General features: G+C 37.5%; 1 protein-coding gene across 1 annotated transcript in view; it reads left to right on the top strand.

The window, feature by feature from the left end:
• The first annotated feature begins 4,292 nt into the window (after nucleotides 1-4,292).
• LOC145769144 (uncharacterized) overlaps nucleotides 4,293-15,208 on the top strand; it is a 33,476-nt gene continuing 22,560 nt past the window's right edge. Inside the window, exons 1-9 of the mRNA XM_082580736.1 lie at nucleotides 4,293-4,374; nucleotides 6,000-6,036; nucleotides 8,197-8,253; nucleotides 8,585-8,656; nucleotides 8,945-9,113; nucleotides 9,601-9,740; nucleotides 10,729-10,847; nucleotides 14,708-14,822; nucleotides 14,986-15,059. Coding sequence (XP_082436862.1) covers nucleotides 4,331-4,374; nucleotides 6,000-6,036; nucleotides 8,197-8,253; nucleotides 8,585-8,656; nucleotides 8,945-9,113; nucleotides 9,601-9,740; nucleotides 10,729-10,847; nucleotides 14,708-14,822; nucleotides 14,986-15,059 — 827 coding nt within the window. The 5' untranslated portion in view covers nucleotides 4,293-4,330. The remainder of the gene's footprint in view (nucleotides 4,375-5,999; nucleotides 6,037-8,196; nucleotides 8,254-8,584; nucleotides 8,657-8,944; nucleotides 9,114-9,600; nucleotides 9,741-10,728; nucleotides 10,848-14,707; nucleotides 14,823-14,985; nucleotides 15,060-15,208) is intronic.

Here is a 15,208-nt window from a genome sequence, read left to right as displayed (position 1 = left end):
CTAAAAGTTTATATACCGGTATGTTATCAGATGTTATTGATGGTTAGAGTTATTAGTTATGAAACTAGCTGTTAACCTAATTAACAGCAAATGCGTTATGTATATCAGAATGATAAAAAAGCACCTCGGTGCTTACAACATCAAATATTTATTATTATTATAATCACGTGCAAAGTCTCGTTGACGGATGCAACCTAGTTCGTACCATGAACAGTTTGTACCGTCAGTTCGTACCTTGAAAAGATCGAGAAAAAAAAACAAAAAAAGCCGAAGTCGCTGATCGCAGTTTTCGCAATCGCTTTAAAATTTTCCCCTGAAAAGATCGAGAGAAAAAATAGCTCAAAACCGAAGTCCGCTGATCGCAGTTTCCGCAAACATTTTTCCGCAGTTTCCGCTAACCCTAACCATAGAGTAATTTATGCTCTAACCCTAACCCTCGCTGATCGCAGTTTCCACAAAACTTTCCGCAGTTTCCGTTACCGTACCCCTTACCCTAATTCTAGATTCTAACCATAGAGTAATCTATGCTCTAACCCTAACCCTCGCTGATTGCAGTTTCCGCAAACATTTTTCTGCAGTTTCCGCTGTTACCCTAACCATAGAATAATCTATGCTCTAACCCTCGCTGATCGCAGTTTCCGCAAACATTTTTCCGCAGTTTCCGCTAACCGCAGTTTCCGCTTACCCTAACTCTAACCATAGAGTAAACTATGCTCTAACCCTAACCCTCGCTGATTGCAGTTTCCGCAAACATTTTTCCGCAGTTTCCGCTAACTTTTACCCTAGCTATAGAGTGATCTATGCTCTAACCACAGTCTGACTGTGCTCTAACCCTCGCTGATCACAGTTTCCGCAAACATTTTTCCGCAGTTTCTGCTTACCCTAACTCTAACCATAGAGTAATCTATGCTCTAACCCTAACCCTTGCTGATCGCAGTTTCCACAAACATTTTCCCGCAGTTTCGCAATTTCCGCTAACCACAGTTTCCGCTAACCCTCGAGTTTGTTTCAAATTGTTTGGGGAAGCTCCGATCAGCGACTTCGGCTTTGTGCTATTAAACTGCAATCAGCAACTTCGGCTTTTTTTAATTTTTTCTCTCGATCTTTTCAGGGTACGAACTGACTGTACGAATGGTTCAAGGTACGAGCTAGGTTGCACCCCTCGTTGACCGCTTCACTTTGAAGGGTAAACGAAAAACGTGTATGTATGTGGTTGTAATTGTGCAACATGTTTCACAATTTTAGTCAGACTCAGGACTGTAGAGTCTGAGGGATTTTATCGTGTGTGTGGTTCAAGTCGGTTAGTTATAAAGCGAGGGGTGCAACCTAATTCGTACCCTGAACAATTCGTACCCTCGCTTTGTACCCTGAAAAGATCAAGAGAAAAAATAGCACAAAGCCGAAGTCACTGATCGCAGCAAAGCCGAAGTCGCTAATCGGAGTTTCTGCAAAAATTTTAAAGTTAAGGTTAAGTGGAAACTCCAATTCGTGTGCTATTTTGGCTTTTTTAAAAAAATTTCTCGATTTTTTCAGGGTACAAATGGTTCAGGGTACGAATTAGGTTGCATCCTAAAGCGAGAGGAGTCAGAGTCATATTTTTTTCACTCTACTCTCCAGGCCTGGTTTTAGTAGCCTACTGTAAAAAGCAAAAAGAGAGAAAATTGTTCAAAAGTTAAGTTCTGAAATTTTATTGGTTTATGGTTTCTATTATTTTTCATTTCGACTAATGTAAACATTAGTCAATAGTTAAGCTGATCAAGACAAAGCTTGGATTTATAGCAGTGTTGCCAGATGAAGAATTGTTGCTGAACTTTCAAACTTGGATAAATTTTCAAATCTGCACAATTAAAAATCCCCTCATTGCATAATTATTATTTCATCACACTGTTTCACAAAACAACAAATGAGGTGCCGTCATCAACTGATCTCAAAGAATGAACAAACTGAATTAAATGCATGTTAGGCAGTTTTTTGATTGTTTGCAATAATGAAAACAATAAAATACCAATTAAGATATGATGGTAAAAGGTATGCAACCTAATTCGTACCATGAACAATTTGTACGGTCAGTTCGTACCTTGAAAAGATCGAGAGAAAAATTTAAAAAGCCGAAGACACAGTTTCCGCAAACAAACAAAAACTCTTTGGATCATTTAAAGAAATTTTAAAATTTTTGCGGAAACTCCGATCAACCCTAACCCTTTTAAAATGTTTGTGAAAACTCCGATCAGCGACTTTGGCAAGCTCTTGGGATCATTACCGGAAATTTTAAAATGTTGGCGGAAACTGCGGAAAAAACGGAAACTGGGATCAGCGACTTCGGCTTTGTTCTATTTTCTTCTCTCGATCTTTTCAGTTTGTTTGTTCTTAGGATCACAAAAACTCTTAGGATCATTTAAAGAAATTTTAAAATGTTTGCGGAAACTCCAATCAACCCTAACCCCTAACCCTTTTAAAATGTTTGCAGAAACTCCGATCAACCCTAACCCTTTTAAAATGTTTGCGGAAACTGCGATCAGCGACTTCGGCAAACTCTTAGGATCATCACCGGAAATTTTAAAATGTTTGCGGAAACTGCGATCAGCGACTTCGGCTTTGTTCTATTTTTTTCTCTCAGTCTTTTCAGTTTGTTTGTTTGCGGAAACACCCTAGCCCTAAACCTTGACCCTTTTAAATGTTTGTGGAAACTCTGATCAACCCTAATCCTTTTAAAATGTTTGCGGAAACTGTGATCAGCGACTTTGGCAAACTCTTAAGATCATTACTGGAAATTTTAAAATGTTTGCATTACCGGAAATTTTAAAATGTTTGCGGAAACTGCGGAAAAACGGAAACGGCAATCAGCGATGTTCTATTTTTTCTCTCGATCTTTTCAGTTTGTTTGTTTGCGGATACCGATATTCAGGGGTCTGCTACTAACCTACTATTTAGTGAGTCCGATTCGGTGAGATCCTAACCCCTAACCCTAAAACGGCAATGATAATTAGGCTATGGTACCGGATAATTAAAAAAAAAAAATTGAAAAAAATCACCAAATAGGGATCGGACTCACCGAAACGGGCCATTCCGGATATTCAGATACCCTAACCCTTTTAAAATGTTTGCGGAAACTGCGATCAGCGACTACGGCTTTTTTTAATTTTTTCTCTCGATCTTTTCAAGGTACGAACTGACAGTACGAATTGTTCATGGTGTATACCAATTAGGTTGCACCCTGGTAAAAGTTGGAGCAAGTTTTTTAGGCGCAGACAGTTAGGCGCCGGTCAAATAGGCACGCACTCGTTGGCGTCTGGATATTTAGGTGCGGAGCACTGTGGCGCCCGCACATTTAGGTGCTATTCCTAGTAAAGTCTGCAGATTGTATCAGCTTGGCAGGTAGGGCGATGCTTTTCATACAAAATGTTATATTGAACAGAAAAATATGTTGTTTTGTTGATGCGCGTGCATTTATTTGTTGTTAGTCATGGCTTCAGTGAGTGAAGCTGCTTTATCCGGCAATGCTTTTCACACAAAATGTTATATTGAACAGAAAAATATGTCATGGCTTCCGTGAGTGAAGCTGCTTAAACTGGCAATGCTTTTCACACAAATGTTATATTGAACAGAAAAATATATTTGTATTTTAATGCGGGTGTTTGGCATTTATTTGTTGTTAGTCCAGGTTGCGGTGGCAAAAGCTTTATCAATAAATTATTCAAGCTTCCTAACATGACTGAGTTCACTTTTAGCTAAATCAGGTAATAACTACTAGGCCTACACTAAACATCAGTAAAAAATATACCATAGCTTATATTCAAGTGAGTGGTAGGTTTGAGTGAAGAGTAACTTAGTTTTCCGTCAAAACCCCGACTAGGTTTTGCCAATGCCAAGCTGATACAATCTGCAAACTTTACTAGGAATAGCACATAAATGAACGAGTGCCACTATGCTCCGCATCTAAATATCCAGACGCCACAGTGTGCGCGCCTATTTGACCGGCGCCTAAAAGACTTGGACCCGTAAAAGAGTGTTTAAATGTTGGAATGGAAGAATGTCTTTCAATGAATGTCTTCCAATGCTTCTATCCTTATAATTTTCCATCTCAAAATATGTCTTTCATTTCATCCCATATGATATCTTATTTACCGTTTTAATTGTTTGTTTTTTTCAGATTTTGAGAACAAAAGTGAGAACTACTAAATGCAAGTTTATTAAAGTTGTGCTTCTTGATCGTTAAATCTTAAAATTTTCTTAAGAAAAGTTTCCAGTGGAATGTTTATTCCCAAGTGATCCTTTTATTGAGTAACCACAATTGATACTATTTTTTTGTTATTTTTATATTATTAAAAAGATGTCGAGCGGTTCGAAAAATCGAAAAGGAGGCAAGACTGCAAGGTAAAAGCATATCGACCTGTATGCACAGGCCATGATAACATGCAGCTTAAACTTTGACTGAAGGCTGATTGTTAATAGCAAAAATACCTAGCATTTATGAGTTGATAGTTTGAGTACGGTACCGGTAATAGTTAATAAATATAGTCCTTGTGTAGGCCTATACTTTGAGTTACTTTTGTGCTGCTGTTATCATTTGAGTAATGGACTAGATTTTGGCACTTATGCTGGAAACCCAAAAAGCGTCTAATAACACTGGTTATTGGGAAAAAATTGTCATGGTTTAAAGAAAAAAGAAGAGTTACAATAATTGCACTTTGGCAATTTGGATTCTTAAAACTATTAATTTTAAAGGGATATTATAATATATAAAGTAAATTTAATTTAGAATTCACAATTGAAATTACATCGAGCTCCAGTCAGGAGCTCCAGTCTTGTCAAGGCCTGTGAATAACTGAATATAGATCACTATGGCTAAGAGTTATGTTTTACTGTGTTTAAAAATACACTTTGTTTTGTTTAATACCCATTTGTTCAATTTACAATTTCATGCCAAGTGTTCTCCTAAAAAAAGAAGATAGAAACTAAGTTGCTATGTTATGAGGACAATATAAAATGGAACCTGAGGGATTCTTTGTTTTAAAAGTCATTTCAAATATCAAATCTCATGTACAGAAACAAACAATCTTAAATGCAAAACTTTCGTTGTACCGGGAGTAGAAAATTGAGGTGTATGAAACAGGAAATTAATTGCTTAAATTTAAAAAATAACAATTGCCCAATAATAAATTGAAATGGCTGTCTTCGATAAATCTATAGTACCATATCATACCACAGGGTGACACAGTTGACAGCAAGTATGGAAGATTGGATGTTATTCTTCTATCTTTAGAAGAGGAAATTTAAAATAGTTACTCGTTTTGTTGTTACATTATTTTAGGCTGTTTTATTACATTATATTAGGCTATTTTAGGCTAGCCTATAAAATTATCTCAAATTTTTAAGTTGGGTCTATGGATTCAAAAAAGTATTTTAACCTAATAGTATAAATAAAATAATCACCATCTATACGTAAGTTATCATGAAGGTGAAAAAGCACTAACTGTGCTTGCAACATCATTATTAATATAAGATGTCCTTTTCTCATAGCGAATTTTACTGTTATTCAGTTTCAACATACCAGGATTAGGTAAATTTTAAATGAAAGTTAACATGACTATCTACAACGTGTTACTGTTTATGTTTATATACCATCTTACTGGTTTAGACTTAGCTATGTTGCCTCATATATATAATAGTTGCCTCAGTATATATATTACTAAATGCGCTTCTATTATTTTGCCCGTCCTTAGTCATCACCTTGGCCCACTTCAGAAATACAGTGAACATCATTTATCACATCTTTAAAACAGTTCTTTCTGAAAGTAAAACACTGCTAATTTTTTGTTGACAATTTAAACTCATGACTAACCACATGCACAAAAAAACAAATTTATAATTATTAAAGTGGCTATATTTACTTCACCGTGAGTCTAGCCATTTCCTTAATTGCATTGCATCATTTCCCAAGATGACATGTTTTGCTCACAAGTGAAATAGAAATTTTTCAACAATTCAATTTTTTTCAGGCCTTTATCGAAAAAATCAAGCAATCAGAACTCCGCTGTAAGTATGGCTATGCCAGATTTTTAATGCCACAGAAATTGTTTTCTCTTTTTAAAAAGAAGATAAACTGTCTTGATCTGGTCAAGTTGTGCAGCTTTGAGATATTAGCTTTGACTTCTTTTGAAACTCTTAATGTTAAATATTTCTGCTTGTTAGGTTGTCTACCAGTGCTGCATACCAGATGTAATGGACTTTTTATTGCTTCACTGAATAATGTCACAGTAGTGCTGCTTGTGCGTTGCATTCTAAACTTTTGGGCTAGGTTCAATTCACTTATGAAAGGTTGCTTGAAGTTTCTTTTTTAAATATGTTGAGGTGCTGTCCATTAATTATCATGACACCTAAACTTATCATGCTTAAAATAGGGGTCTGCTACTATTCGGTGAGTCCGATTCGGTGAGTTCCTAACCACTAACCCCTAACCATAGGCGCCGGGTTTTGAAAATTGCCGGGGGGCAAACTTTCTAGCCGACTGATTGCTTACAATCAAAATGCTGATGTTTGTTTGTCAGCATTGATGTTTGTTTGCGTCTATCTGCCATTGTATATCGCCAAGCTTTATAATGTAGGCTCAGGCCTCGAAATTCACGGCGGACATGTCCGCCGTCACAGCATGTGATGTCCGCGGGAAGTACCGGTACCATCTAGATCGGTCCTATTTGTCCGCCGAGAAACAACACAGGAACTAGCGACACAAATCGTCATTGCATAGCACAAACAATTATTGCAATAATATATTTTCCAGCGCATTCTAGCGCGCAGCTAGAAAATGTGAATACTGTATCCCTTAGCTTCCATTCAAGGAGGAAAACTTTCGATTTTTACGTTGCTTCAAGGATTGATGACATTAAATCAGCGTAACAACGGTGAATTCTTCGCTAAGAAACGATAGGAGTACAGGTACTTCTACACTAGTCACGCGCAATTTAGTTCAAGTTTTACGTCACAATATCTGGCTTTGATCTCCGAGTAATAATGATATGGCAAGGTTGGTTACTAAATTAGATTATACGAGTAAGCTATTACAGCAAGATGCAACAAAATTTGTTAAGTTTTGGTATTACAGTAAGAAAGAAAAGACCCAAGGAAAATTCACTTTCACTCACATGACGCGCAGAAATAAACTTAAAGAAAAAATCCTGTGAAACTTTGCACAGCAAAAAATAATAGCGTCATTGTAGAAATTTTCCGATTCCTGCCCAGAGTATTGTGACGCAATAAGCCACACGACCTTGTTCGGGGGAAGTTAATCAGTTATGTGACGTATTGACCAGCTACACGACGCTTTGACTCTTCAAGTGCAAGTCGTTGGTCTGATGAAAGCCTTTCAGAGTGACTTTACTGATTTCTTAAAAAGCCTTCTAAAACCGTTGTTATAGTTCTGAAATAGCGAAGAATTATTATCAAGATAAAGTGATTAAGCATGACGGTCGACGGCTAAAACTGGCGTGTCCGCCGTGAGAATTGATTTGTCCGCCGAGATAGCTGCTCAGACCGGACACGTTTGTCCGCCGTCAACAAAAACGAATTTCGAGGCCTGTAGGCTACTTCGACTTATATGCTAGTCACTTTGAACTGTAGCTCTTAATAGGCGTAGATACTAAACTGAGCAAACTGCACTCGTTATTGACACTCCCAAGAAAAAAACAAAGCGGAAGAAATCAAGAAAAACGTTTTTCAATCATTGTTACAATGCTTCAACGGCACCATGCTGGCGTTTATCAGCTACCGTGCTTCTGTTTCTTTTGTTATCTTAGGAGCAGCGCTCTTGTTGCAACAAGTAGATCTTTTAATTGAGATCGATCCGCAATGAAGGTCAAACTAACGCAAATTTGAACTTGAAAACATTTGCTTTAAGATTTTTTTAAAATAATTTGCATGGGGGCAGCCACCCCGAGCTAAATTCAAGGGGGGCGCCGTCCATCCGCCCCCCCCGGAGTCGGCGCCTATGCCCCTAACCCTAAAACGGCAATGATAATTAGGCTACGGTACCCGATAATTTAAAAAAAAATTGAGAAAATTCCCCATTAAGAGATCGGACTCACCGAAACGGGCCATTCCGTAAAATAGAGTATTCTTTTAAATTTATATTCAATATGTCAATGTACTGTTATTGTTTTAACAAATTGTATTAAATTTATGTTACAAATATTCTTACAGTGCTATGATGGTGTGTATGGGAACCCAAGAATGGTCCATGCTTTGCTCTCGTTGATGGTAAATAATTTATTCTCTTCACTCTTAGATTGCAAGCAGAAAGATTTCAAATTCTGTATAAAAAAGAAAATAACTGAAAATTGTAGATGGGAAATAAAATTCTGACCATTTATGAATGTGCTGGCTCGTGATGGCCTACGATTGTCGCTCAGTAATTGTCAGATATCAACAAGATTATTTCTTTAATTATCTACTTTCTTAAACTGAGTTGATTACAATGAAACTGATGTTGACTAGCATATTCTAAGACCCAAGTCATGTTGTGAATTGATATTTTTTGTTTTGATAACAGTCTGCCTGATATTTAATACTTTGATACCATTGCTTTTAGGGGACAAAGTGCAATGCGCAAGTGAAAAATGGCGGCATGTACTCAGGAATATTTCACACTTTTAGTCAAAATGTAAGTTACACAATACACATGCAGTAGGAATTGATCCAAGGTTGTTTTATGGCTTATTTGTTCTTAATTTTCTTGACATCTGAGAGTAAAAAATGATTTTTTGCTGATATTTTATTCGTTTTTTGATCTTATCACTTTCTTCACAAAGTCTTATTGCTAGTTTTGTGTAGCCTAATATATCAATGGACCTTGTTGCAATCGTAGTTTGGCAATATTAAGCTCCAGGTATCAACTGATTTTGTTCGTAGTATGTATGCAATAGTGAGCCTTGTTGTACCCCATGTGCAGATGGATCTTGTGATTGGAGCTGCAAGTAAACAAGAGAATGTGACGTCATCTGTGAATGACGTTGATCCAGCTTCTCCACGTAATGGGCAACTTATGGAAGAGTTAATTTTCAATGCAAAAGATATTGTTGTTGTCAAATTTCGTGACGTTAAGCTTGATTTCGCTGAAGGTTGGTGAACTGTCTAATTTTGCTCGTTGATTATAAAGTATTCAGTCGAATGCATGATGTACCTATTTACATGTTTTGTACAACCTAGTTGCTTTTACGATTTCAACATCGATAGGCACAGCCACATTATGTTATTTATTCTCCATCTTTTGCTTTCTTGTCCTTTCAATGACAACTATTGAGAAATTTTACTATGACGTCTGCACAATGATTGCTGTGCAATTACGATTTCTGGTCGCTTACTGCCGGTGAAAAGAATTCTTTGCTGTCGTGGCCGTTTTTTCAATGTAAAAGTTTGCTAGCACGAGTGGTTTTGAAAAGGGCTGTGTCGTAGTCGTAGGAAACTCTTTGCCTTCGGCAGACATAGCGCAATATTATACTCAACTGTCGAACAAGTTACATTGATGAAGATTAAGTTTTGAATCAAAACTTACATTTTTGTGTTGTGATAGACATTTTTGTGGGCACATGAGTAATGTTTTGACAGTTGCTGTGAAATCCAACGGCGATGTGGGACTGGAATCTCGATTTCCATCCTCGAACGGTGCCGAACCAAAGTCTTTGGAGCCATGGGATGGTGGCGGTGACATTCCTACTGATGGGGCAATGTCCATCACCGGCCTGGAAGTAAGTAGACAAGAGATGTCATCTTCCAACAAGATAAACTTTTTTGAAGATCCTAACTTTTTTAGGTTCTCAGTTTCTCACAAAACCTACATGCAAAGTGTCAAAAGCACTAATACAGGCGACAGGCCTGAGCTATCACCTGATGATTTGAATTTTGCTTTTGTTTATTGATGCGTATGGTTTTATAATATCCAAATTTTGCTTACGATTGACACTACATTAAATAATAGGAGATGTTCTACTGGTGCAAATTGAGCTAAACTATCACAAGATGTATACAGTGACAATTTGCTTTTATTCCGACGTTTCGTCAATCAGACACGACTGACTTCTTCAGGGGCTAGACCAGGTAGTGACTACCTGTCTAGCATGGCAAAACACAGGACCATGTTGTTGAAACCAACTAAACACGCAAAATGAAAATTCAACTCTAGACAAAATTATCGCGCGCAAAGTTTGAATTAAGTTAGAAAAAAGGAAAGATTTAAATTTTAACAATTAACAACCCAGACAAAAATCTGTCATTTTTACATCTACCCAACGTCCGCAGACGTTGAATCAATGTAAAAATGATGGATTCTGCTGTCAGGGAAGAAACTGAAATACTGACAAGAGAGGAGGATGAACGGCATGAGTCATGATGAAACGAGTTTAAAAAACGCACTGCTGCACAGTTTTACAATCAGCGTGAAACCAAAATATGTACAGTACAAGATGTAAGCCTATTGCACTATCATAGTAGAATGGATGAAGTATATAGCCTACTTGGTGATTATTTAATATTTTTGCTGACTCTTCATAAAAAACATACGGTACCGCTATGACGGGTATGTTACTCTTAGCAATGTTATCCATTATGCAGCACTTGATTAATCTGCAAACATTGTTGTTGCCAACTTGCCATACGCCAGTCGCCAGTACAACTTTGCGTATTAAAATACAAATTACGTTTTTCGCGTTACAACTATGATCAAAATGTTATCTCCAGGATGGCTTAGACAGTACAACGAATGGCACGAACGGCTGGGGTGCCGAAGATATGTTTAGGATCAACAAGGAACAGTACGGCGTCAAGTCCAGTTATGACCCAGCGTTGCCAGAATACACGTAAGTTAATATCCTACTACTAGACACAACTCTTGGGAAGCTTTCAAAAGGTTTCAAAGAAACTTACACAAATTTGATAAGTTAGTTTTTTATTCAAATATACACTTTAAATTCGTTGTATACGGTAATACAATAGTATTTTGAAACGTTATTATATGATTAAAGAGCATTCAAAGCCGTATTACTTTCAAAAAAGCATTTCGTACACGATTTCTTAGTAGAAGTGTGATTTAATTATAAGTGCAGTTCAAGCTCTGACTACGTCTAGGCCAGAGGTTTCCAAACTGGGATTCCTGAACTCCTTCGGGTCCAGGAAGGGTTTAAGGGCCCCGTGAATGCATTGCTGTTAGGAAACAGTATACATTTAAACCATATACAGTAGGGTGTTTCATTTTTTCACCATTTTTGAAATTCAAAATGCCTGGGGTCCCATCTGGTGGTATTTGGGGTAAAAAGTTTACACCCCAAATTTTTTTCACAATTATGACGTCATATTGAGGTGGTCCACGAGGTTTGAAATTTTTGGGCCTCAAAATCTCGAAATTTGGCCGTATCTCCGGAACCGCTCATCATAGATCGACAAAATTAGTATCAAAATGCGCAGAAGGGTCGGTTTCTTATACTTGCTGTAAAGAATATTAAGGTCTATCTGCTTCAAAAAAAAAGTTATTTCAAAAAATCTGATTTTCGGTGTATTTTCTCCTGATGAACAGAGATCAGGTGATCAAGATAAAAGTTTTTCTCTATTTTTCTATCTTGGTAGCTGCTATTGCGTAATAATAGTCCTTGTTCGTTTTGCAAGAGATGAAATGGTAATTTGAAGGTACCGGTATTACAGTACTATTATAATATTAATGTAACTGTTGAGGAAGAGGTATGCTGCTCACCTGCTTTAGATTAAGTGTCATTATGGCATTAAGGTCAGGTATTAGTAAGTTGATGCAAAACTTCAAGGTATTGGAGAGAAATGTGCTTCCCCTGAATTCAGACATAGTCAGTCACTATTTTTACTTGAGGAAGAAAGTAGCCGAAACTAATCCTGAGTTTTTTAAGAAAATACCTCATTTCCAAAATTTAAAAGATGAACTGCTGAAAGATGTAGTTGGCATATGGAACAAAGCTGGTCTTCCAGTGCTTAGCAAACAGAGAAACCTAGCACTTCTAGCATACAATCTGCCAAAGCATCGGCACTACTATGTTTGAAACAGAGAAAAAGAAATGAAGTAGCTAGATGTCTACACAGTAGCGAAAGCGACTGTGGTGGTGACATGAATTGGGAAGATGATAAGGAATACGAGCCTCTGAAACCAGCTGTTTGGGGAAAAGTGTACAAGAAAGTATATTATTTTTCCATAAATGATAGAAGTTGTGTACTTGCTGATCGTAGGATGACTTCGGTACCCCAGCAGTCAGATCTTATGAGGTCCGTTCTTGGAAAAGATCAAGTAGCTGCAATGCTGCATCACCTTCGACAGTATACCGCCAACGACAAAAAACGAGAGAAAAATCTCTGATGGAAAGTGAGAACCTTCTCAACTCAGCTTCTGCCATGCAGTTATGTTATGATGGGCGCGTTGTCGATAAAATAGATCGATACGTTTTCTTGGGCCAACTTGTTGATGATAATGGCATGAAGCACGAAAGTGTGCTTGCTGTTAAATCTTTTCCCAAAAGTGTGTTGGTCACTGCAGAACTGATTTTTGGCACCATCATCCAGGAGGCTTGCAGAGTTCACCTATCCCAAGTATATTCAGTCATGGCTGATACGACTGCTCTCAACACAGGAAAAAAGTCCGGAGTCAATACTCGACTGGTCAATTATTTTAATAATGAAGTTGGTCATGATATTCATACCCTTTAATGCATGTTCTACATCAGGGTTGTCCAAACTTTATGGGACGCGGGACGCATTCGGCAAGGAAATTAGATCGCGGGCCGCAGTTGACATTTTTCCTCTTATACACTGTCTCACCGTACCAGATGTAAAGTAAAACACGTACATGTGTAAATGAATCTTTATATTTATCATAAAAACATATTGGGGAATAGATTAAAGAAGCTAAGATGTGAATGCTACGAATAAGAGAGTTTTGGAAATTTTAAGCAACGTCAGTAGACCAGGAAACCTTATAAATAACTGACAAGTATGAATAAGAATAAACCATAAATTTATTCGTAAAAAATATTTAAGGAAGTACCTACGTAAAACGGTACAGTTTACTTAAAATTCAGTGAGATGGGTGTGCCTGCATTTTGGAAGCCAGCTCCTTTGTGTCAATGTCAACTGAGGTTAAGGCTAAACGAAGGCAGGCTTCGAGAGATGTTTGTTTAAGTAGATTCCTCTCTTTGGATTTAATCGACTTCATTGCGGAAAATGCTGCTTCACAAAGGTAGGTACTGCCAAACATTGACAGCAAGTGCAATCCAAAACGGCGTAAATTAGGATAATGCTCTTCAGAAAGAAGAGGCCAAAATTGAGTGATTGGCAGTGTAGCTTTAAAAACTGGTCACTTTGCAAGTCACACAATTCAAGCTGCAAATCGTCATCGGCTTCTGATATAGTTATAGTCAGCGGAGCATTGAATACATTGAAGTTTTTTGGATTTAGCCATCAAAAGTGATACATCATAAGAAGCAATGGTTGTAGAAGACGAAGGCTTCACTAATTGAAACATGTTTTCTTGACGTTTACGCAGGTTTGATTTGAGATCATTGAGTAGGGCTCGCCGCGCCTCACCAGTGTATTTATCATAGCCAGTGACATGAAGAGTGCTGTAGTGTCGTTGTACATTGTACTCTTTCATAACAGATATCATTTCATTACAAATTAAACATAAAACTTATATGCGGATTTTTATAAATTTACCATTTTAAGGTTGTTTTTCTAGGGTCGGCTTATATGTGAGGATATACGGTAATTTTTAAAAGTTTTCTAGAAGAGGCGGCGGGCCGCATTGAAGGAGGTCGCGGGCCGCATGCGGCCCGCGGGCCAGGCTTTGGACAACCCTGTTCTACATAAACGAAATATATCTTTCCCATGGCATTTCTTTTGTGGACGGTGCCAAGAAGAGTCCCGGAGCAATGCAACATGGGGCTTTGCTTAACCAGATAGCAAGACTAGACAAGCCCAGTACTGAAACCTTAACACCAACTATTATTCCGCAATAACAGCTTCTCAGAGTGCAAAAATACAGAAAAACTTTTATCTTGATCACCTGATCTCTGTTCATCAGGAGAAAATACACCGAAAATCAGATTTTTTGTAATAACTTTTTTTCTGAAGCAGATAGACCTTAATATTCTCTACATCAGGTATAGGAAACCGACCCTTCTGCGCATTTTGATACTAATTTTGTCGATCTATGATGAGCGGTTCCGGAGATACGGCCAAATTTCGAGATTTTGAGGCCCAAAAATTTCAAAGCTCGTGGACCACCTCAATATGACGTCATAATTGAAAAAAATTTGGGGTGTAAACTTTTTTCCCCAAATACCACCAGATGGGACCCCAGGCATTTTGAATTTCAAAAATGGTGAAAAAATGAAACACCCTAATATACAGGCATAACTCAGCAACAACACTACATTTAACATTATTGTTCATGGTTTGAAAAAGTTACCTCTCCACCCAAATTGTAATATACATTTAGAGCATTAAAACTCGTGTGTCAGACTCATGATCATTTTCAACCTATTTGGGCTCACTGCAGAACGAAAATACTGATATTAACTTTTAACTGTCCACTGATCTAGTTGGCGTAAAAATGACGATTTTCAATCCAATTGTCTTTTGTCTGTGGAGACGTGTTGACCAAGAATACAAAAAAAAAAAAAACTGTTTGAATTATTTTGTCCTCCAGGACGCCCCTTGATAACGACAATTCACACGAGGCTGAAGCACGCAAAGCAAGAGCCACAAGAATCGCCCAAGAGATTGAAAGTTCTCCGGCCTATGTCAAAAACATTGATCTGGAGGTTTGTCTGGCTGATGCTGCTTTTTCTAAAAATACGCCAATACACTTGATGTGTAGCAGCCAGTAGGTAATGTCAACCGTACATGTAGATCTGCATCTTAATAAAGGTATTAGCTGTAATTGAATTAATTTAATGCAATTAACATGCTGTTTGAACTCTTCAGTTGGATGACACGACAACAGAAGAAGAAAAATTCAGTTCTGTGCGAAGAGATGTTCCACCTCGCGACCAGAATAAGTAAGTTTAACGCAGTCAGCAGTTTAGTCCTTTTTAACATTGATTCAAGATGTATATAGACGTTTATTCAATGCAAAAATGGACTGATTTGCTGGCTAGTAAAGAATTGTTTCAATATACCTTTTTGGCAAAATTACTGAATTTGTGTA

The sequence above is a fragment of the Aplidium turbinatum genome, chromosome 4 (assembly GCF_918807975.1).
Source record: "Aplidium turbinatum chromosome 4, kaAplTurb1.1, whole genome shotgun sequence".
In the NCBI taxonomy this organism is placed as follows: Eukaryota; Metazoa; Chordata; class Ascidiacea; order Aplousobranchia; family Polyclinidae; genus Aplidium; species Aplidium turbinatum.
This window is presented reverse-complemented; position numbering and strand designations above follow the sequence as displayed.